Source organism: Amphiura filiformis, chromosome 10 (genome assembly GCF_039555335.1).
Source record: "Amphiura filiformis chromosome 10, Afil_fr2py, whole genome shotgun sequence".
NCBI lineage: Eukaryota > Metazoa > Echinodermata > Ophiuroidea > Amphilepidida > Amphiuridae > Amphiura > Amphiura filiformis.
Window position 1 is genome coordinate 14,889,552 of NC_092637.1, and position 24,620 is coordinate 14,914,171.

The window sequence follows — 24,620 nt, forward strand, 5'->3', positions numbered from 1 at the left end:
TCGGCCATGAACAGCAAACAATGGGCCAAAACCGTTGAGTTTTCGAGGGGGTAACCCCCTTAGCACCAATTTTTCGTCATCGACCAAAAGGCGCCCCCTCTATCAACAAATTCCTGGATCCGCCCCTGCCGCCCCAAACAGGCTTGCCCCCCCCCCCCCCACCCCTGGAAAAAATCCCAGCTACGCCACAGGGGTCGTCCGGGAAATATACTGTAAAAGAAAAGTTGACATTAAATTTAGTGACAGTCTGATATCGGGCAAAAAGAATTCACATGCGACTTTCGGTCAAAAGAAAGAGTCCACAATAACGGCCCATTGCGACTTCAGTTGCCCCAAATGCGGGGTAACTTTGGTCAGGCTATTTTTAACCTCTAGGGCACCCTTACAAAAATTTAAAAAAATCTTTTTCAACTTCAAGGTGTAGAAGGAACCCTAATGTCACAAAAAAGTGTTAATTAGAAATATAATTGGTTTTGTTTGGAAGCAGTAGTTTAAAAACTCTGAAAAGTGCCCAAAGTTACCCCATTTTACGGTATTAATTTGCATAATTTCATCACTTAAAATCTGCTATATTTTTGTTTAAAGCATTTATGTTATTGTAGATAACAAACATATTGCCAATATTGCATGACATCTCTTAGAACAATATTCAAATATTTTCGCAAAAAATACGCTTAAATTAGTACTGTTCATTGAACCGTAGCCCCACTTCATCAGTGACAACCTTTGAGATTTTCTTCCACTCCAATACCGAGTAAACCCAAGTTTGGGGGATGAAACAAAAGCGAAACGTATGGCGTTGGAATAAATGGAACACTCGGTATGATGTTGCCCAATTTTGTTCTTGATTGAGGAAATTGTATTCTCAGCGTTCCATTTACCCCACCGTTCCATTTACCCCAATTTACCCTATATTAATATATGCCTTAATATAAAAAACAGTTCAAAGAAGGAAATTGCGAACCATAATTATATATATATATATCTTAAGTGGCGTAAACAGGAAAATTTGATACTTAAGGTGTCTTTTTTGATGTTGCAGACTTATAGATACTTAAGAATAAGAAAACATGCACAAAGGTATAATCAAGAATTAATTAAAAAGTGGTGATTTTTATCAAATTAGTGCGAACTCACTCAAACAATAATACCGTAAACGTTCGCCTAATGGCGCTATGGAGTTCATGGAAATGAGAGAGCGCCATCCCTGTAAAAAGCCGACTATTATAACTGATCATTAAGGGTACGTGTAGTTAAAGGGTGAAACCTATCGACACATATTATGAACAAGATCGAACAAACTTGTTCATGATAATGCGGTAATCATTCACCTGATACGTTGTGGCCCAGTGAGCAGAGCATTAGACTATAGTACGAGGATAAAGAGAACTTGTGGAGAAGATTGATGGTTCGAATCTCATGCAGTAATTTCTGACAGATTATGATGTCTGTCAATTTTTTTTTTTTTTTTATGATTTGAGGAAATTTTATTCTCTATTTTCTTGATTTTATCTTTAACATTGTTTATATAATTTTATTATTTTATCTTGTATGTGTCTTTTTTCATGATTCTTTGTTTTTATCGTTTCATTTTAGAGTAACTCAATCCATTCAATCAAATGTTGTAATGAACCTTTTTGATTGTATAGGCATTTTATTTGTTATGTGTGTGAGACGAACTGTCGCGTGCGACAAGTCTTTCAATTCGCGCGAGTGTCCTTGCCTATGCATCAGTGGTCATAAGAGGTATATCATTTTATTCGAAGGGGGGGGGGGTCCCAAATATACGGGGGTCATAAAGTCTTGGAAAGAATAATAGGAGGGGGTCATAAAATGTTTTATGACCAAAATGTAGGGAGTCACACGATGACCACAGAAAGTGTGTTATTTTATTCATAAAGACTGATTTCAATACAATTTTGGGGTTTGGGATCATAAAATTTTGTTGCCGAAATAGGGGGTGCGCAATTTTATTGACGCAGACTTTTTGTAAATTTGGGACCCCCTTCCGAAAAAAATGATATCCCTCTAAGAGGATTCAAAAGATAACCTCTGCCCCAATAATCCCTAGCTATATTTGTTTGAAACTGTTCCACGGAGGATGTATCATAATAGGCTCAGTCTTCAAATGATATAAATAAAATTTGAATGAGTGAACGAACAAAATCATACAACGACCAACTGAATAGAGGCTGTGCATATGACGTATCATCCCGTAAATATGGCGGACTACTCAAATGCATTCAACAAAAGCATGATTGCATCTACCGCGACAGTTCTTCTCACACACATAACAAAATGCACTACAATCAAATAGGTTGATGACAACATTTGATTGAATGGACTGCACTGCGCCACGGGGAAGAAACCGGTTCAAATCCTTTGTTTGGAGCCAATCGATAAACGCAAGGCCTCTATAGCTATCATTGAATACTGGCTAGGATTCCACAACATAATGAGAACATGTTATAAGGCGCTTTGGAAGGCACACAATACCCCAATGGCTTTCCATATTATGTACACTCAACAACTATTTAGTATCGAAGCCCGGTATCGAAGTTACGTAATGTTACTATGTCAACGGGATCACGCGCTTAAGTAATGAACCACGATCGAAACAATCAGTACACAAAAAAGCATACCAAAATAGCGTGATCGTAATGATCGCCATACAAACATTGCTTGGTTCCGATACCATCACGGAGTTACGTAACTACTTCGTGGTCTGATAGTTATATGGTCAATGGTCTGATCTACTTGGGTTCGATCCTTTTAAGAAAAGAAAAAATAGCTGATCATTTATAATGCATAAATGAATAAAGTAATGTAGTTACACAATTTGAAACATTGAGGCCGTTCTATTTTTCAAAGGTCATTTAAGGGTGGTGCAATAATTATGTGTACCCCCAGTGAATTATAGGGGGGCAAAGATTTTTGGCAGGCCAAAAGGGGGGCAAGCATTTTTGGCAGGTCGAAAGGGGGGCTCAAGCGATTTTTGGTAGGTCGATGGGGTGGTCAAGCAATTTTTGGCACAGATATTTTGGGCACCGTTTCTATATTACGCCCTAAAAGGCGTAGGAAAACGTTACGCACACGTTCAAATATGCAAAATTTCCTGCTCGCTGCGCTCGCATTATATGTTAAGACAATTTAAGGTTTTAAATTCAGGTTCCCCAAAATCTTGCATGTGTAAGGGGGGGGCAGAGATTTTTTGTCACTTTTAAAGAGGGGGGGCAAAGGTTTTTTGGCACATCGAAAGGGGGGGCAGAGGTTTTTGGCACGGCCAAAGGGGGCAAGCGATTTTGGCAGACCATTTTGAGAATTCACCCCGGGTACACACATAATTATTGCACCACCCCTAACTGTTAAATGTAGTGGAATATATCACGCATTGATAGGTAGCAGGTGGAGCAAATTTTGTCAGCGGTTTTTGTTGCCGTTTGTTCGCAGTGCCTATTTATCTAAAAAAAATAAGAACATTTAAATTAAATTAAAAAAAATTCACAATATTCATTCGTAAAATGGGGACAAAATCCAAAAACATTTCTTGACCCTTCTTCACATAAAAGTGGGGGAGAAACCAAGATTCGAACAAGTACCATTCACCATTCAAGGCGCAGCCTCTACCGACTGAGCTAACGGGTCAGACAATAGAAGGGTGTAATTTTGAACTGAAGAATATTTAAAAAAAATATGAAGAAATTACAATGTTATAAAAAGATTTACCAAAATGAGATAGGTATAACGTATGAATCGATTTAAAAATTAAGTCCAATGGCACTTTGAGAAAGAATACCTGAAGAAACCCCAAAACATTTGCTGCTCTAGCAACTAACCTAGTGACCTAAAGTATTGGGTCATGTCACGATATTTTTTTCTGAGGCATTATGTCCAGGTTGCTCAATTTAACATACACGTATCCTTAATGCTGTTGAGATTTTACAAGGATGGCGCTCTCACATTTCTAAGAATCCAAAAGCGCCATTAGGCGAACGTTTACGGTATTACTAACCAGAGGGTCCGGAAGATTTTTAATATTGGGGCCCCAATTTGTGCCTGCTCCGGAACGCGAAACGCTGAAAGGGGTGGGTGCTGGAGGTGGAGCACAGAAGCTTTTGAAATGCATACATTTTTCATGAATTCTACCTTACATTTTGAATTATACCTAAAATTATGAATATTACTTAGTACCTTAAAATGATGAATTTTACCCTAAAATGATGATTTTTACCCTGAAATTATGAATTTTACCTCAGATTATTGGGGGGCCCTAGGGTACTTGGGCCCCCTCACCAAAATCATTGAGGGGCGGGCCCTCCAGGCCCCCCGGTTCCGGATCCACTGCTAACCCTAAGGTCCGTATGCACAAAAGAGTTAGACCGGGTCTAAAGTTAGACCTGGTCTAAGCAGAATTTAGTTCCACCAGGGATGGACCTTTACTCTTACTTCCTTCCTAAAGTAGCTAGCAAATTTTGAAGATTTAAATGCAAAGTTCAAAAATAATACAAAAGAACTTAAGAAAATGTAAAGGAAAATGTCCTTTCTCCTGGTATTAAATTCCACTTAGACCACTTGTTTGTCTGGGCACCTACCCCCATTTTTGTTTGGTGGATTTAGGCCCCGCCCAGGGGCGGATTTAGGGGGGGGGGGGCGCAGGCGGCGCGCGCCCCCTCTATTTTTTGACTAAAAAAGGCGCCGGCCTAACTTGAAATACAAAAATGAAAGAAATTAAAAAAAAAGAACAAATTCGGCCATGAACAGCAAACAATGGGCCAAAACCGTTGAGTTTTCGAGGGGGTAACCCCCTTAACACAATTTTTTCGTCATCGACCAAAAGGCGCCCCCTCTATCAACAATTCCTGGATCCGCCCCTGCCGCCCCATACAGGCTTGCACCCCCCCCCCACCCCTGGAAAAAATCCCAGCTACGCCACAGGGGTCGTCCGGGAAATATACTGTAAAAGAAAAGTTGACATTAAATTTAGTGACAGTCTGATATCGGGCAAAAAGAATTCACATGCGACTTTCGGTCAAAAGAAAGAGTCCACAATAACGGCCCATTGCGACTTCAGCGGTGCTCCTACGTAAGAATGGGATTTAAAGAAGGAGAAAATGGCAGCGCCCTGAGTCTCAGATTGTTCGCATAAAATACCGTATGAAGCTCGGGTATGGTTTAAATTGGAATTGTTTCGGAGCCCATTCATCCGTATCTATTCTATTTATATGGTGAGTTTAATAATAAATCCGGTCCTGAAGAGAATACAGCTCTAGACTACACAGTACGTACACTAGAATTTTCCTACCGACAAGGATAGACGTAATAAGACGTAAGACACTGCAGACATTCATGCAATTCCATCTTGACAGGTATCACTGCTGATCAACTTAACCGTCTCCAACGTATTCAAAATTGTGCGGCCCGTCTTATTGTCAAAAAAAGAAAGCATGAGCATATTACACCAATCCTCATCGAGCTTCACTGGCTGCCCGTCGAATTTCGCATCCAATTTAAACTTGCTATTCTGGCTTTCCGTCACTTCGATGGCACTTTACCACCATACCTGTCATCTGCGCTTTGCACTTATCAAATTTCCCGCTCCCTTCGATCATCCTCTGAAAAATTACTCAAAACTCCTCGGGTTAACCTTAAATCAGCCGGTGAACGCTCATTTCATTTTGCTGCTCCAACTGCTTGGAACTCGCTTCCAAACAACCTTCGTAACATCCCCACACTTTCTCAATTTAAACGTCAGCTTAAAACTTGTTCGAGCATATACTCTAATGCAAATCTTTGATTTGCGTTAGAGATGGCTGCTATGAAATCCTTGTGCATAGTCCGATGCATAAAATTGTACCGAGACGTAAACATGCTTCATAGTTCACAAACACACTTCATAAGCGTGTCACTATAAGCTTTATTCTATTGCATGTATTGAGCCGTACCTTTTTACATTTTCGATACTTACGATCCTAAAAATTGGAAGCAAATATAAGCTGATTTTTGTTGACTGCACAGCCGAAGAAAAGATGGTAGAAATTTAGCCTCAACATGTGGGAGCATTTGACGCAGGTAAATGTTCATGAATAATGACTGGGAGGTCATAGGCTAACAGCTTCTATAGATGAGAGTATCTTATCACGTGAGCTTACTTGATGACGTGACCTGACCTTAGACTGGTGCCCTCAGTCAGGCGTAAGAATGACATGCATGGTAGAAAGAGACGGCAAAACTGCTCAGCCGTGCGTGCACATGATGGCACTTTCCACACAAGTGGAATGAATTTCGCAGCTGCCGTGATCACTGGTACGCGCCATTAAATTGGCACACTGAGTGATCGGAGCCTAACCAACACGGCGAATTACGTCAGAGCGACTCTCACCCAGTAAAATCAAATTTTATAGTATTTAATTAATTTGAAGGTTAGTTTTGTGGGGTTCATTATCGAACCCCAACGGTTTTAGCTTGTATTAATATTATTTATTAACATAGGCCTATTGGTTTGTGAGATGGTCAGCGGTGTTAAATTTCAAAATAATCCCATTCAATTACACGGCTGACAAAGGATATTTACTGAATTTAGAGAATGCACGGCGTTCACCACCTGCATCTCTCTGACCTTACTTCGTGACAAAATGGTGAAGCAAGCCGATCACCGGAAAATATTGGAGCAATTTCTCTAGAAATAGTGATGAAATATCTACCTAAATGCACCTGGAATGACACATAGAACTGAGAATTACGTCAGCAACACGCATAGTAACCAATTGGTAGGTAAAGCTATGTACAAGGAGGTATTTAGGGGGTATTTCAGAATTGCCTATTGTTATTACAATGACATTACGTAACGGTAAGCTTACGTAATTTGTTTACCGACCGATATTCGGGCGAAGGACACTAGCCACGAATGCGAGGGCATCCGTGAGCAAATTTGTGGCTAGTGTTTCTCGAGCAACTTAAAACCCATCTCTTTCGTCAAGCATTTCCAGATTCACAGAATTAATTGCTTCTTTGTTTGTTTGTCTTTTTCATGTGTTTGCGCGCTCTGAGTTCCACGGAAGATTTTGCGCCTTAAAAGAACCATTCATTATTATTATTATTATGATTATAGTCGCAAGGATGTAACTTAAAGGAGTATTTCGTGATCCTAGCATCCTCTTTTTATGACATTTTTCAGTAGATATCCGCGAAAAAAGCTTATTCCCAAAATTTCAGTTGATTCCGATTTTGCGTTTGCGAGTTATGCATGATTAGGCACTTGAAACTTGATTCTGAGTTTAGTGTCCACCGCCAGCGTTATGAATTTTGTGCAGCGTTTGAGATGTAAAATCTGAAAATAAGTCATTATTTTGCAAATTACTACTAAACCAGAAAGAAAACTTGTTCTGCAAAATTTTTAAACCCATTTTTTGTATTTGAACCCCTCAAAAACTATAGAAAGCCTTGAGAACTATTAGATGAATCCATCTAAATATTTTAGCATTAAAAATATACAGGTTTTTGACCCTTGCTCTATCCAATTATTTCAATTATACCTTTGGGATACTAGGGTAGACTAAGTATAAGAGAAATCAACTTAGCCAAAATGTTTTTACCAGATTGTTGATGTTGTAAATAATTTAACTAGGAAGACCTAGTTTTGACAAATTGGTGCCAAAAATTTATTTCATAATGTTCTGCATGATTATTATTTTTGTATTTAATGAGTCAATCCCCCCCAATTTCCCCCTATCCTCAAATGTATACGGAGAGGTTAGTACAAATTAGAGTGAAGAAGACTGGCATGGTATACTTCGGAATACATTTAGTTTGTTTTAAAACTTGAAAAACAAAAAGCAAGATAATTATACATTTATAAATGTTTATGTGTGTTTGTTACATTATTACATTTGTATATTGCGACTGGCGATACCCAATTAGAATGAACAAAAGCGCGTAAGGATTGGTAAAAGGCCGCTGATAATGAAACCGTGAAAATAATGAATAATGAATAATGAAATAGTTGCCTCATTATGAGCTGAAAAAAATGGGACGCTAAACTCAACATCAAGTTTCAATCGCCTTATGTGTATATTACACTGCTCCATAGACAATCAATGTGTTGTAATTTCGTTCTGGTGCACCAGAACGGGCATAAACAGCGTTTATGCCCGCCGTGCCCGGTGTCCTGGATGTGAGATCGCCGGGTAGGGAAAATGCAAGGAAAATCATGTTTTTAATAATGTTACTCGTAATTTTTTGTTATTATTTTGATGACATAAGCATCACAAAATGTTCTGGTATGTATGAACGGGGTTCATTCATATATTTTAATGACTATAAATTAGGGGTTCATTCATATATTTTCATGACTAAGCGGTTGTTTATGCCCTCGGGCATAAGCGGCCCCTCGGGCATAAACAACCGTTTAGTCATGAAAATATATGAATGAACCCCTAACTATTGTCTGAAATTGCTCCTCGGAAGATATATCATAACAACTCAGTCCTCAAATGATAGTCATATAACGACCAAAAGATAAATGACTGACTATCATTGAGGACTGAGTTCCGCAGTCTACTGTTAGCTCGAGATACTCTAGCTAAAATACAGTAGGTATGCCAGGCAAACCTTGGCCTTAAGTTAACACATTTGCTAGTCAGCAAAATTCGCCTAGACCGGGGACCAAACACAATACATATTTACATAGAAATTTCAATTTTTTCAAGAACAGGTCGGTCAAGGAAACCTACATAAATTATACATGTACATGTATGTTTTCTATACTTCACTTGACCCAAATATATGATTTTTTATGGTGATGAGACACTCACACATGGAATTTTAGAGGGATTTTGATAGCAGTTCCATTAACAAAAGCTGCTATCATCATGAGACTAAGATCTAGAAACACCCCCGTAATGCTGTTTTGGGGAATTTTGCTAGCAGAATCCAGACGATGGTGGACGACATTATTCAATGTGGCAACAGCCAAAAGCGTAAACAAAACAGACAATATGACGGCAACACTGCCTGCACATTGGACGCAATTATTTTTTTCCCGAGCCAAGATGCGCTTTTAGGTCTATTGGTAGGGATGCCCACTGTCAATACAGTTTCCACTAGAACGATTTTTCATTCACTGTGTGCGTGGACTCACACACGTATTGTCTATGGAGAAACTGATCGATACAAGAAATCCCAGGCCTGTTAAATGGCGTACATGACTTGTTTTGATCCAAATGTAGGCCTATATCAGGGTTAGGCCTGGCATTTTCGGGTAATTTTGTACCCGGGTACCCGCCGCAATTTTCGGGCGGGTAACCAGGTACCAAATAAAAAAAAAAAAAAAAAAAAAAAAATTTTTTAAATTTTTTTTTTTTTTTTTTTTCGGTTTTATAGTGTCTCTGGACCTAGACCTAAATGCCAGGATCATTCATGGTTGACCTAAAAAAAAAAAAAAATTCAAGATATTTTGTTATTTTTTATATGAAAATTGATAATTTGTATTCATGTCATAGTCTATTAATGATTTCAAAATGTATTGAATTTGAATGCATTTTGAAATCATTAATAGACTATGACATGAATACAAATGATCAATTTTCATATTAAAAATAACAAAATATCTTAAATTTTTTTTTTTTTTTTTTTTTTTTTTTTTTTTTTTTTTTTTTTTTTTTTTTTTTTTTTTTTTTTTTTTTTTTTTTTTTTTTTTTTTTTTTTTTTTTTTTTTTTTTTTTTTTTTTTTTTTTTTTTTTTTTTTTTTTTTTTTTTTGATTTCGGGTATCCGGGGAGTGTGTTTCCTAACCGGGGAATGTATTCTCGGGCGGGTACCCGTTTACCCGACCGAAAATGCCAGCCTTAATCAGGGTGTTTCAAGAAATTACTGATTCCACCAGAAAACATTAACCAAACTTTTTCCTGTTTGGTCAGTAAATAGAGAGGACCTTCCTTCATGAAGAGATCAACTTTTTTATTGAAAAATTTAATGAGATGAGAACTACAACAGGTTGAAGTGACACCATTCCGCATCAGGTGTTCAAACGCAATTATCTCCGAATTTGGAGTGAATCAGACAAGCAAACTTACATACTCATAAAATTTAACTATTTTTGAAGACAAAATGTGTAGGATGTTAAGAAATTTAAGAATGTTTAAGCCTACATGCCCATCTCAAATCATGCACTTCCCGTGCACTTCTCACTACCATGTCCATTTCATACATGCTATCCATTATGGCTTCCATGCACACACAGTGTATTGCTCAATGTAGTAAAGATAACCTTTGAGTTGGAGCAAATTTCTCAAAATTGGTAGTGATTAATGTTACCAAACTTATGCCATGATGAAATATAATAATTTTTGAAGATAAAATGTGCTGACCTTAAAAGATTGAACACTGTTTAAGACTACCGCTTTTCATTTGAAATAATGCACTTATTGTTCATCTCCTCTATGGAGATATTTTCCATGGTGGCCATCTATGATCATGCTTGAGGTTTCACCAAACAAACCATGGGTTTTGAGGTCTTATATTTTTTGTTGTATGTCAGGATGATCTTATTTTCATGTTGTTATAAGCAAATATAATGTTCCAGATAAGCTAGTTAATAAATACATTAAGAAAAAGTACCTTAAAGTTGCACTTTCTGTTAGTATTCCTTTTGGACTTTAACTTTTAAAATGTTCTAGCAGCCCTATATAAAACCGTGACACTCGAAAGGCCATATCTCTGGAATGACACGTCCGATTAAGATTATTTAAACGCCAAAATGTTTCTTTCATCAATAAGTTAGGTCTGAATCAATTTAAAAGTACTTCAATTTTTAGTGGACATGCCTACTATTGGCCCCATTACAGAAAAAAAATGCACAAAATATATTTCCCAGTGCAATGTATACATTTTCACATGAAAATAAATAATTTTAGATTCAAAGAAAAGAGAAGAAGAAAAATTTTAATCATTGCTGGGGTTGGGAATCGATCTCGGGACCCTCTGCGAGGGAGGCGAGACTCTTAACCATTACACCACGCAATCGCATTGGTACACATGGGGAATTTTTCAGTATATATCGTAACATATCGTGCGTTATTCATACAAAAAATTTAAAAAAAACAGTACTTACAATGAGGTTCATTATCGAACCTCAACGGATTTAGACTGATAAAATAGTGCTTGATAACATGCATACACTTTTGGAATTATTTGAGACATTTTTGTGTTTATGTGTGAAACCAATGACGACGTCAAAATTCAGTCAATCTTGGCCGGCCCCCCTGGCAGAATCTTTTTGATGAAAGTGGATCTTTGAAAAGATGTAACTTTGCCACGGAAAGTGCTATGACAAAAAAGTTTTCAGTTTTGGCTTTCTTTACTCAAGGGCTTTAATTTGATTATAAAATGATGCAGTTTGATGGCAAATTTAAATTCACCTGGCATACCTAAATACAGGTTTACATTAGCTCTTACATTAATAGGCCAAGTAAAAAAAATAACATGTTTCATGTCCGGGTTTTAGAAAAAAAGGAGGAAGAGGGGGCTTTTTAGTTTCTATTTTTTATCGCAAAATTGGTGTAAATACCCATACTTAGAGCTGTTTTAGCCAGGCCCGGCGCAAGGGATTTATAAGTGGTGCGGCGCTAGAAATATACTATCCCATTCGAGCGTAGGGAGCGATGCGAGCGGAGCGTCTAATGGCGTGGGGTGCAGGGGCCCGCTGGAGGGCCCCTGGAAAATTTTTGTTTCTGGATGCGCTTAGAGGCCATTTCCTGTTGTTTTTAAACAAATTTGCGGATATTCTAGGCTTAAGTTAACACCAAAATAAGGTCCCGGTTGCGCGAGAATCACATACACAAAAAATTCGCTCTATTATAATTTTCCCCCAATTTGCAATGGTAAATATGCATTATTAAGAACTTCAAATTATAAACCCGGGAAAGGGGGGTGCCGCTGAGAATTTGAAAGTAGACCCATCAATATATACAAGGTGTCAAGGGCGGATCCAGGACTGCTCCCCGGAGTGCGTTAAAATAAAATATCGTAAATGTAAAAAATGTGCGCTGAAAGCTTTATCACGTCATGATTATGCCGACGCAGGGGATGTCTGAGGGGATGTGCCCTCCTCCGAAGTAAGAAACTTTTGCAAAATGAAGACCTTGAAGCGATTTGGTGGACCATTTTGTCTTGAATGTTAGTTTGAAAAAGCCGAAAATTTGTGAAATGTCATGGCATGAAGCCTTCGTGGACAAGTTTTCCCACTTGTTGTAGGCCTATGTTTAAACATAAATGGGCAAATGTTGAAAGCAGAAGTGAAAATGGCCACTTGTTTATGCACTACGCAGGGGGTGTCTGAGGAAATGTTGCAAAATAAAGACCTACTTGAAGCGATTTGATGGACCATTTTGGCACTATAACTGTGTACAATTTTAGTTTGAAAAAGCTGAAAATTTGTGAAATGACGGGCCATGAAGCCTTTCGTTTCCCTATTGTTGTAGGCCTATAAATTGTTTTAAATATAAATTGGCAAATGTTGAAAGCAGAGCGAAAATGGACACTTGTTTATCCACTGCGCAAGGGGGTGTCTGAAGGGGATATTCCGGGGGATATTCCCCCCAGAGAAGTTGGAAATTTTTTTGCAAAATGAAGACCTAACTGAAGCGATTTGGTGGACCATTTTGGAACTATTAGTGTGTAAAATTTTAGTATAGAACATGTTGAAAAAGCCGAAAATATTTGTAAATGACGGCCCGTCCGTGAAGCCTTTCGTGAACAAGTTTTCCCTATTAGTGTCGTCTAGTGAAAATGGGCCTATTTCGGGCATATCGGCGGGCCTGCAGTAATTTGCACATGCTTTTGGTATACGAGGACCCGCCTTAAAGCAACGCCTAAAATAATTGCAGGCCTAGCCTACTTCCGATCGACCCGACTGTGCGTTATTTTAGGCATGGACCTACTCAATTACGTGCAATTTAACTTTTTCTCAACTCCTTTTCTCTTTTTCTCCTTTTTTTCGCTTTTTTCCCTTTCTCTTCTCTCATTTCCTCTTTTTTGTGGAGGAGGGCCGCTTCCCCTAAACCGCGCTCTGTAAAGTTATGACCAATACAGGGTCCAGTGTGTTGGAAGGGCAGCATCCCTTGCCCAGGGAAATTTTGCATTTCTGAACTCAATCCGCCTGATTTGTTGCATACGTTTTCCTTTCTTTCTCTCTTTCTTTCTTTCTTCCTTTTCTCTCTCTCTCTCTCTCTTTTTTTTTTTTTTTTTTTTTTTTTTCTTTGATCAAAACTGGTGCGGCGATCGCCTGACCTGTCGCATAGGTTGCGCCGGCCCTGTTAGCGTATACAATAATGACTGGAAAAAGGAGGAGGCCCTTTTTTATTTGTTGTTCTGAGAGTTACACCCCCTCTATAAATGATCACAAAACTTTCCTAAAATGTGTCTTGTATCTTAACAAGCCTATAGAAATCATCCCAACTCAATCCTAGACATATTTTTCGAAAAGTTAAAACTGAATTTCAAAAATTTCAAATATATTTGAGGAAACCTCAAAAAAGGAAGCGGGAGGGGACGTGAAACATGTTTATTTTTTATTTGGCCTTATCTTGCTGTATTTCAGCTAAAGCGCCATATGTAGCGCTTCCGGTTTTTTTGGAGAACAATACTGTTACGTAAGACGAAGAAGAAACCCGCCCGGAGCCCGCCTACTACTCATTATTTCATTGTACTTTTACAATTTGCCTCCACACATTACGTAATCAACACAAAGCTTAAGATTAGTGAGTGGATAAGAAATTGACAGCGGAGAATATACGAACGACACGCCAATTTTTAGTTGTCAATCATGAATTGCAGCATCGTTTTAGTATTTTACTGCATTCCGCAAGCACCATGACAAATTATGCCGTATTTTTCCAAAGATCATCTCATATGAAGTAAGCTGATGAATGCGATCTGTACTTTTGTAACATTCCGATCGCTTTTGATCACCTATTATCGGCAAATTTGCTTGAAAACACGTGAGTTCATGTTGTGTAAACATAATTAGCATGGACACAAATGAAATTACGATGCAATACAATGCAATTTGAATGCGCAGCAGATCTGTAGAAATAACGTGGCCCGGTTTTATGCAGAATTAGACCACGTGTGGCTGCTATGGCTCAGGGCAGGAGCCACAAATATTGTTTGGATTATTTGTGGTTTGTAGTTATATTTTTGATTGTGTTGTTTTTATGACTTTAATACGGTGTAGATTGCCTCCATTTAAGGTAAGTACTGAACTGTCATTGATGCTGTGGTACATTGAGAATGGGACGAATCGTGTGTTTCTTAAGATCAAATGAGGTGAATTTAGAACTCAACTTATTTTCAGGTATTTGATTGTAACAAAATGGAGGCAATCTAGCACCGTAAGTCACATATAAAAACAACACAATCAAAAATATAACTACAAACCACAAATAATCCAAACATTATTTGTGGCTCTTGATCATCATTGTACACCATTGATTTTACGTTGATGATGTTACATAATGAGGCGTGTGATCATGTAAATTTCAATATTGGTCCAATCAAGCTCAAATTGAATAGGCAAATCACCATGGGTTGTTGCAGGTTCATTTACTTCTACCAAAAGTAATCGCAAAAGCAAGCGGTCGCGAAAGCAGGCAAGAACCACCTTGTTTGGTTATTGTACTCACTACTGAGTACCCCCCTGGGTCTGAGCAAAGTCTGAGTCCAAAAATAAGAGGGTTTTCAATAAAATATTTTTTGTGTAAAAACTAAAGTATCATATGTATAATTTTTGACATGCCGGGTCCATGTCAAAAATTGGAAGTTATGGATTTTATATCAAAGATTCCAACAGAATTTTAAACCAATCCTATAAAATATACATTTACCGGTACATGTACACTGTGACAGTAGGCCTATGCAGAGTTTTAATTGTAATTTTAATTTTGAATCTTTGTGGAATTAATACACCTCTTTTTTGCCTTTTCATTAACAATAGATAGTGGGATGAGATAAGATGCGGTGTGCATGTTTCTCTCTGCTGTTAATGAATTAGCAAGTTCCATGAAAGAAGTTTTTATAATATATTATATATAGTAGTGAAAATATTGATTAAAATTATGCATAATTATCTATCAAGACCGGTTTACATTATTTCACTACGGTCATGATTACAGATTCCGCTAAATGATAGATAAACCTAAATAATTTGGTGGTCTATGTTCTCTCCCATTTATACTCTCCCTTAAGGGGGTACTACACCCCTCGATAAATTTGTGTCTATTTTTGCATTTTTCTCAAAAACTAATAACACAGTGGTAACAAAAGGAATCCAATTACTACACTGGAATTTCAGTGACCCATCACAAGCAGTTTGTTATTTATGATAAGAAATAAGGTACTGCTAAGATGTCTCGTTTCCTATTATATATACTGAACCGTTTGTCTTGAGTCACTGAAATTTCAGTGTAGTAATTGGATTCCTTGCCCCAAAAATATGTATAACTTTTGTTACCAGTGTGTTATTATTTTTTGAGAAAAATGCAAAATTGTCACAAATTACCACAGGGGTGCAGTACCCCTTTAAAAATGCCTCTCGTTCAGCAGGGTGTGGGCAGGCAACACAGGGCACTTCTGAGTGACTGACCAAACTCCCTCAGAGTATAGATAATTCATGTTTTGGGCCAGGGCCTGGTTGGCATTCTACTTCGAAAGTAGATCATGTATACATAGCATCAGTCATGGTCATAGCCAGGGGAGCCGGGGGGGATTTCCCCCCACAGAAAAATGTCATTGATCAAATGGGGACAGCAAAGGGTAAAATATCCTTAAAATGACTAAAAATGGGACAAAAAATAGACAAATGGGGATGAAAATTTGGCTTTGCCCCCTCATACTGAAATCCTGGCTATGCTACTGGCATCAGTGCAAAACTAGTGACGGGGAGGTGGTCATTCAGTGAAAACAAAAAATGTAGCTTACTTTAAACATGGTGTTCCTAAACTTCCTAATATTTGTTATGCGTTTGCTTTGGCTCCTTTACAGAAGTGATTGACAAACAATTGGCACCTGTTTCAGTGTTGATGAACACCATATTGTAAACCAACTTCAACCAAGGAAGCTTCAAGGAGACATTCATCCAAAAATGGTAGCTTGAACTTTTTATTCTAAAGGAGTATTAATGACTACAGTTGTGCTTGAAAAGCAGAATAGCATTTATTATACACAATTGAAACAATTTGATCTAGTTTAAGTCTGGTGTAGATCAAAATGAGATACTTTGCCAGTTTCAAATGTATTTATTGCACGAAACAGTTTGCTTCTTTTGAGCGTTTCAAGAGACATAAAAACCGACATCTAAGAAGCTACTATGGCAAAGCATCTGCCGCAGTAACTAAACGTTTGTGTCATTGGAGTAGGCTTGCATATAAGAGATACACCAGAGGCAGAGTGGCAGATGTGCCACAGTCGATACAAAGCAGTAAAAATAACCAGTACTTAATATTAGAGGCAGAGCATAGCACATCACTTCCAAATCAACACTGTCAGCTTATTAAGTGTGACATTTGCTACCTACTCATACCTGAAGATAAGGTCAATAAACACCTAAAAACTATACATACTATACATGCACTACATAAATGTATGTATTGCAAAAAAGTATATTTAACAAAAGAAGACATTACACATCATCTTGAGTCTGAGCATACACATGAATGTCCATGTTGCAAGAAGTATTTTACACAGGATGATCTCCCGATTCACATGAAGTCCGAGCATGCACTGTGTCAGTATTGCAAGAAATATTTCACAAAGAAGACATGACACTTCATTTCAAGTGTGAGCATTTACATGAGTGTGCCTATTGCAAGAAATGTATTATAAAGGAAGATCTTTATCGTCATCTCAAGTTGGAGCATTTATGTGTTTATTGCAAGCAGTTATCAAAGGAAGATCTCTCTCTTCATCTCAAGTCTGAACATTTATGTGACTTCTGCCAGAAATATTTCACAAAGGAAGATCTCAAAATGCATCTCCATTCGTGTACCTATTGCAAGAAGTATTTCCCAAAGGACGATCTTGCAATTCACATGCAGTCTGAGCATGTACTATGCCAGTATTGCAAGAGATATTTCACAAAAGAAGACATTGCAAACCATATCAAGTCTGAACATGTATATGAGTTTATAAAAAAAAACATTTTACAAATAAGGAAGACCTCAAAATTCATGTGAGGTTTGACCATGTAATTGTGTGTGAATATTGCAAGCAGTATATCATAAAGGAAGATCTCCATCGTCATCTGAAGTCAGAACATATTTTGTGTAACTACTGCCAGAAATATTTCACGAAGGAAGATCTTAAAATTCATGTGAAGTCTGACCATGTACTAACTGTGTGTGAATATTGCAAGAAGTATTTCATAAAGGAAGAAATTCATCGTCATCTGAAGTCAGAGCATTTATGTGACTACTGCCAGAAATATTTCACGAAGGATAATCTCAAAATTCATCTCAAGTCTGAATATTTAAAGGAATGTTCGTGTTGCAAGAAGTATGTCCCAAAGGAAGATCTTGCAATACACCTGCAATCTGAGCATGTACTTCATGTATGCCAGTATTGCAAGAAATATTTCACAAAAAAAGACATTGCAAACCATCTCAAGTCTGAGCATGGAAGTGTCTATTGAGAAAAAACATTTTACAAAGGAAGATCTCAACATTCATCTCAAGTCTGAGTATTTAAAGGAATGTACGTGTTGCAAGAAGTATTTCCCAAAGAACGATCTTGCCATTTACCGGCAGTCTGAGCATGTACTATGCCAGTATTGTAAGAAATATTTCACAAAAGAAGACATTGCAAACCATCTCAAGTCTGAGCATGTACTTAGTATGGGTCTATTGCAAAAAACAGTTTACAAAGGAAGATCTCAAAATTCATGTGAAGTCTGACCAATTGTGTGTGAATACTGCAACAAGTATAAAGGAAGAAATTCATCATCATCTGAAATCAGAGCATTTAAATGTGCGTAATTTTCAAGAAATAAATCGCAAACATAAATAAGATCTCTCACTTCATCTGCAATCTGAGCATTTTATGTGTATTTAAGCATTTCACAAAAGGAAATCTCCCAATTCATCTGCAGTCTATGCATGTACCTCGTGAGTAGTGCAAGAAATATTTCACAAACGAAGAAATCATACTTCATCTCAAGTCTGAGCATAATTTACATGGATGCGAATATTGCACAAATCTATATTTCACAAAGGAAGAAGTTGGTCGTTATAGCAATTTAGAGCATTTATGTGTCTATTGCCAGAAGTATATCTCAAAGGAAAATCTCTTCTCAAATCTGAGCATTTATGTGGCTGTTGTCATACATTTTTCACAATGGAAGATCTTAAAATTCATCTGAAATTGGAGCATATATGATGATGCGAGTATTGCAATGAGTATTACAATGCGGAAAAACTCAAACATCATTTACAGTCGGAGCATTTATGTGCATATTGCAAGCAGTGTTTCACACAAGAGAAGTCTCAAATTACACAAGCAGACTTACCACAAAAGTAAATGTTCACACTGCAACACAATATACTATTCCAATTAAACTCCACACTTCCCCCGTAGAAAATGGAGTATGATTTTCAAATGAAATGAGCAAATTAGGCAGCTCCATTTTGATTTCATTCACCCTCTGAGAAAGATTCATCCCGAATCTTCCACAGAGGGAGAGTGAGTTTCAAATGCAGCTGCCTAATGAGTTCATTCCATTTGAAATTTATGGTTCCCCTGAGGGGAGTGTTGATTTTAATTGAATAGCCCAATCTTTGATTCACCACAGCCTTTGGCTAAGCATGTAAAGAACATCCACACCTGCTGGTATTGTGGCCCAGGTTTTCAATACAAAGATTGACAGATTAAAGGCATCTAGTCTCAGAACACTATTGTCATACATGTATTTGCCAGAAGCATTTTAAAATTGGTAGTTTTAAGCACCATTTAAAGCTGCCCTTACTGTCATGAAGAAGTCGAGCATTCTATACTGACAACCCACATTAAGTCTGCACATCATTTAGAGGTGCAATAAGTTTGTGTATTGGGGTAAAGTAAATTTTGATTTTGGTAAGAGGGAGGTGACAAAGGTGATGGCACACCCCTCATCATTTTTGGGTGAATAAATGTCATGAAATACACAACTTTTACTTGTTCCTAATTTTTGTTATGCGTTTGCTTTGGCTCCTTTACAGAAGTGATTGACAAACATTGGCACCTGTTCTAGTGTTGATGAACACCATATTGTGAACCAACTTCAACCAAGGAAGCTTCAAGGAGATATTCATCCAAAAATGGTAGCTTGAACTTATTATTCTAAAGGAGTATTAATGACTACAGTTGTGCTTGAAAAGCAGAATAGCATTTATTATACACAATTGAAACAATTTGATCTAGTTTAACTCTGGTGTAGATGTAGATCAAAATGAGATACGTTGCCAGTTTCAAATGTAGTTATTGCACGAAACAGTTTGCTTCTTTTGAGCGTTTCAAGAGACATAAAAACCGACATCTAAGAAGCTACCATGGCAAAGCATCTGCCGCAGTAACTAAACGTTTGTGTCATTGGAGTAGGCTTGCATATAAGAAGAGATACATGTACACCAGAGGCAGAGTGGCAGACGTGCCACCGTCGATACAAAGCAGTAAAAATAACCAGTACTTAATATTAGAGGCAGAGCATAGCACATCACTTCCAAATCAACACTGTCAGCTTATTAAGTGTGACATTTGCTACCTACTCATACCTGAAGATAAGGTCAATAAACACCTAAAAACTATACATACCTGCACATATTGTGGTCCAGGTTATCAATACATAGATGTGGAAAGTCATCTTACTGATGAGCATTACTGTGTGTATTGTAAGAAGTATTTAACAAAGAATGATCTTAAAATTCATCAGCAGTCGGAGCATATCGCATGTAGCAATTGCAAGAAGTTCTTCACAAAGGAAGATATCAAACTTCATCTTGAGTCTGTGCATTTACATGTTGCATGTGTGTATTGCAAGACGCTTTTCACAAAGGAAGATCTTAAATTTCATCTTAAGTCCGAGCATTTCTGTGTGTATTGCACGAACTATTTTACAAATGATCTAAAAAAGCATCTTGAGTCTGAACATGAATGTAGGTATTGCAAATCGCATTTTTTAAAAAGGGAAGCTCTCAACCTTCATCACAAGTTAGAACATTTATGTATGCCTTGTAAAAGGTATTTCACACAGGAAGATCTCAAACTTCATCGACAGTCCGAGCATGCACTACATAAATGTATGTATTGCAAAAAAGTATATTTAACAAAAGAAGACATTACACATCATCTTGAGTCTGAGCATACACATGAATGTCCATGTTGCAAGAAGTATTTTACACAGGATGATCTCCCGATTCACAAGAAGTCCGAGCATGCACTGTGTCAGTATTGCAAGAAATATTTCACAAAAGAAGACATTACACTCCATTTCAAGTCAGAGCATTTATGTGACTACTGCCAGGAATATTTTACAAAGGAAGATCTCAAAATTCATATCAAGTCTGAACATTTAAAGGAATGTACGTGTTGCAAGAAGTATTTTCCAAAGGATGATCTCCCAATTCACCAGCATTCTGAGCATGTACTATGCCAGTATTGTAAGAAATATTTCACAAAAGAAGACATGACACTTCATTTCAAGTCTGAGCATTTACATGAGTGTGCCTATTGCAAGAAATGTATTATAAAGGAAGATCTTCATCGTCATCTCAAGTTGGAGCATTTATGTGTTTATTGCAAGCAGTTAATAAAGGAAGATCTCTCTCTTCATCTCAAGTCTGAACATTTATGTGACTTCTGCCAGAAATATTTCACAAAGGAAGATCTCAAAATTCATCTCATGTCTGATAATTTAAAGAAATGTACGTGTTGCAAGAAGTATTTCCCAAAGGAAGATCTTGCAATTCACCTGCAGTCTGAGCATGTACTATGCCAGTATTGTAAGAAATATTTCACAAAAGAAGACCTTACACGCCATCTCAAGTTTGAACATGTATGTGTCTATTGCAAAAAACATTTTACAAAAAAGGAAGATCTCAAAATTCATGTGAAGTCTGACCATGTAATTTTGTGTAATTATTGCAAGAACTATTTCATAAAGGGAGATCTTAATCGTCATCTGACGTTAGAGCATTTATGTGACTACTGCCAGAAATATTTCACGAAGGATGATCTCAAACTTCATCTCCAGTCTGAGCATTTAAAGGAATGTACGTGTTGCAAGAATTATTTCCCAAAGGACGATCTTGCAAGTCACATGCAGTCTGAGCATTTATGTGTGTATTGTAAGAAATATTTCCCAAAGGAAGATCTCCCAAATCATCTGCAGTCTGAGCATGTACTATGCCAGTATTGTAAGAAATATTTCACAAAAGAAGACATTGCAAACCATCTCAAGTCTGAGCATTTATGTGTCTATTGCCAAAAACATTTTACAAAGAAAGATCTCAAAATTCATGTGAAGTCTGACCATGTAATTGTAATTGTGTGTGAATATTGCAAGAAGTATGTCAGAAAGGAAGATCTTCATCGTCATCTGAAGTCAGATCATTTATGTGACTACTGCCAGAAATATTTCACGAAGGATGATCTCAAAATTCATCTCAAGTCTGAGCATTTAAAGGAATGTACGTGTTGCAAGAAGTATTTCCCAAAGGACGATCTTGCAAGTCACACACAGTCTGAGCATGTAGTATGCCAGTAGAAATATTTCACAAAAGAAGATATGACACTTCATCTCAAGTGTGAGCATTTAAAGGAATGTACACATGTACATGCAGTCTGAGCATGTAGTATGCCAGTATTCTAAGAAATATTTCACAAAAGAAGACATTAAACACCATCTCAAGTCTGAACATGTACATGTATGTGTCTATTGCCAAAAACATTTTACATTGGAGGAAGATCTCACTTGGAGGCTGACCATGGTATTATGTGTGAATAAGTATATCATAAAGGGAGCTCTTCATCGTCATCATGGTCAGTGGCGGCGCCACGCAGGGGGGCATGGGGGCAAATGCCCCCAGTCGGAGCTCTTGCCCCCTGTTGCCCCCAGAAAAACCCAAAATTACGAAAATTTCCACTTTTTACAGTAATTTTGCACAAATTTTGTTGATTTTGCCCCCCCTGAAATTCACTTTGCCCCCCCTAATGCCCCCCCGAAAAAAAATTTCCTGGCGCCGCCACTGATCATGGTCATCTGAAGTTAGAGCATGTATGTGACTACCGCCAGAAATATTTCACGAAGGAAGATCTCAAAATTCATGTGAAGTCTGCCCATGTAACTGTGTGAATATTGCAAGAAGTATAAAGGAAGAAATTCATCGTCATCTGAAGTCAGCATTTTTGTGTGCATTGCACAAAATATTTTACAAACGATCTAAAACTCCATCTTGAGTCTGAACATGAATGCAGGTATTGCAAATCGCATTCAAAAAGGGAAGCTCGTCACTGCCAGGAATATTTTACAAAGGAAGATCTCAAAATTCATATCAAGTCTGAGCATTTAAAGGAATGTACGTTTTGCAAGAAGTATTTCTCAAAGAACGATCTTGCAATGCACATGCAGTCTGAGCATGTAGTATGCCAGTGTTCATGGTATTGCAAGAAATATTTCACAAAAGAAGACATTACACGTCATCTCAGATTTGAGCATTTATGTGTCTACTGCCACAAATATTTCACAAAGGAAGATCTCAAAATTCATGCGAAGTCTGACCATGTAATTTTGTGTAATTATTGCAAGAACTATTTCATAAAGGGAGATCTTAATCGTCATCTGAAGTCAGAGCATTTGTGTGTATTGCAAGAAATATATCGCAAACATAGATTTCTCACTTCATCTCAAGTCTGAGCATGTATTTAGTATGTGTTAAATATGACACGATCTGATCCATGGGGGCCAAAGGCGGCAAATTTGAAACTGATATAAGGCCACGCGTTTTGAACTCGCCACCCAAAAATGGTGGTTTTGTTACGCTTTTCCAAATCGAGACTCGTTCAAATTGTTATATCTCTGCTTAAACAAAAGGTATTGTAGTGTGTTTGGTGTCATTTTGTAGCTAAATGAGTGACCTAACAGACCTCCAAAGGAGAATTGTTTATCAGCTAAGATAGTGGAGTTATAATTTTTTGAGTTCAGAATGGCCGAGGTGGTTGTTGTGGCGGTGGCGGTTGTGGCGGTGGCGGTATGTACAAAGTCTATGATGAGAAATATAGATTTTGTGTGTGCACGTTGAATCAACTGATCATATCTTTGCATCCATATGGGCTACAGGCATGGTTAAGAGCTCTTGTGAAAGGTTATTAATTATGCTAATTGTTTTAATCATTTTGAACTCTTTATGATTGGTTTAGTCTATAAAATACAAACTTTTACGTACAAAACTACCCGTTTTCATATTAAACACTGTAGTAAGCAATGCGGATGTCTTCAAAATCTAAAAGTTGCTGTAAATATTTAATTACTTATCCTATCATAGTCAAAGTATACATTTTCTGAGAGGAAATTTGATGAGGCATCTAAATATGGACTTACTTTTTCTGTATGGGTTAGGGGTAAAATGTTTCAGTTCAAAATATGTTGAATTGTAAAAAAATTTGAACATATTTTTGGACACCCTGTATTCTGAGATTACCAAACAGCTGTGATTTTTTTTTCTTCCCCAGTCAGTACGATCCCCTAACCTCTAACCAAATCAATGTTGTTTACTTTCAGTTTATAACTGCACGTTAGTAATAAGCAATGCATTAAGTGACCCATTTTTTATTTGGAATTTTTTTATTCCACCCTGTATAACTTCAAGGTCACCCTGTACAATGAGTTGAAATGTGTATATTTGAATTGCTTAGGCCTTCAGCTTTTAAAAAATGTATACTTTTGCTAGTTTAGGGTTGATAGTTGTGTAGATATTCTAATTTGAAACTTGATTGGTGTAAAAATTCATAATATTTGTGATGTAACGCTAAGGGTGGCGAGTTCAAAACACACGGCCATAAAGGTAAAAATATGGAGTAAAAAACAATAAAGTACATAAGAAAATAGACATAAAAAACTTCATAACTTTAGAACCAAGTATGCTAGACCTTTGGTGTTTTCAGTAAATGATAGCCTATTCTATTTGTAATGCTATAACTACAGTAACTCAATTGTCAAAAATGCCTCCTTTGGCCCCCATGGACCAGATCGTGTCGGTAATACTGTACTTGTGCATAAAAACTCCCAATTCTAAATTGTAGGTGTCGTTGATTGCTAAAATGTTATACGTACAAACAAGGGTTCTATAATGACTATTGGCGACACTGTCCTTATTGCCCATTTTATCCAAATATGTTTACATGTGTTTGCACGCATTAAAGACCCATTCCGTGATCCCAGCGAAAGTGCGAAAAATTAAAATTGTTTATAAGTTGCTTTTAAAAAAGTGGAGGTATTGTCATTTGGCATTTTAAATGAAAAATTTGCAAAAAACATAGAAAACAGCAGTATTGACGAAGTTGAAGCCCCATTCAAATACATGTAGCTATTTAATTTATATAATGT

General features: G+C 37.3%; 1 protein-coding gene across 3 annotated transcripts; it reads left to right on the top strand.

The window, feature by feature from the left end:
- The first annotated feature begins 5,000 nt into the window (after positions 1-5,000).
- On the top strand, positions 5,001-22,064 carry LOC140162548 (uncharacterized). 3 transcript variants are annotated; one of them, XM_072185802.1, is made up of 3 exons: positions 5,001-5,225; positions 16,034-18,013; positions 19,240-22,064. In XM_072185802.1, the coding sequence occupies exon 3, from the start codon at positions 19,470-19,472 to the stop codon at positions 21,780-21,782; it is 2,313 nt and encodes a 770-aa protein (XP_072041903.1). In that variant the 5' UTR covers positions 5,001-5,225; positions 16,034-18,013; positions 19,240-19,469; the 3' UTR covers positions 21,783-22,064. The 3 variants fall into 3 exon arrangements, with proteins under 3 accessions (XP_072041903.1, XP_072041902.1, XP_072041904.1); XM_072185801.1 differs by having other exon boundaries at positions 16,034-16,136; XM_072185803.1 differs by lacking the exon at positions 16,034-18,013.
- Positions 22,065-24,620: the final 2,556 nt, after the last annotated feature.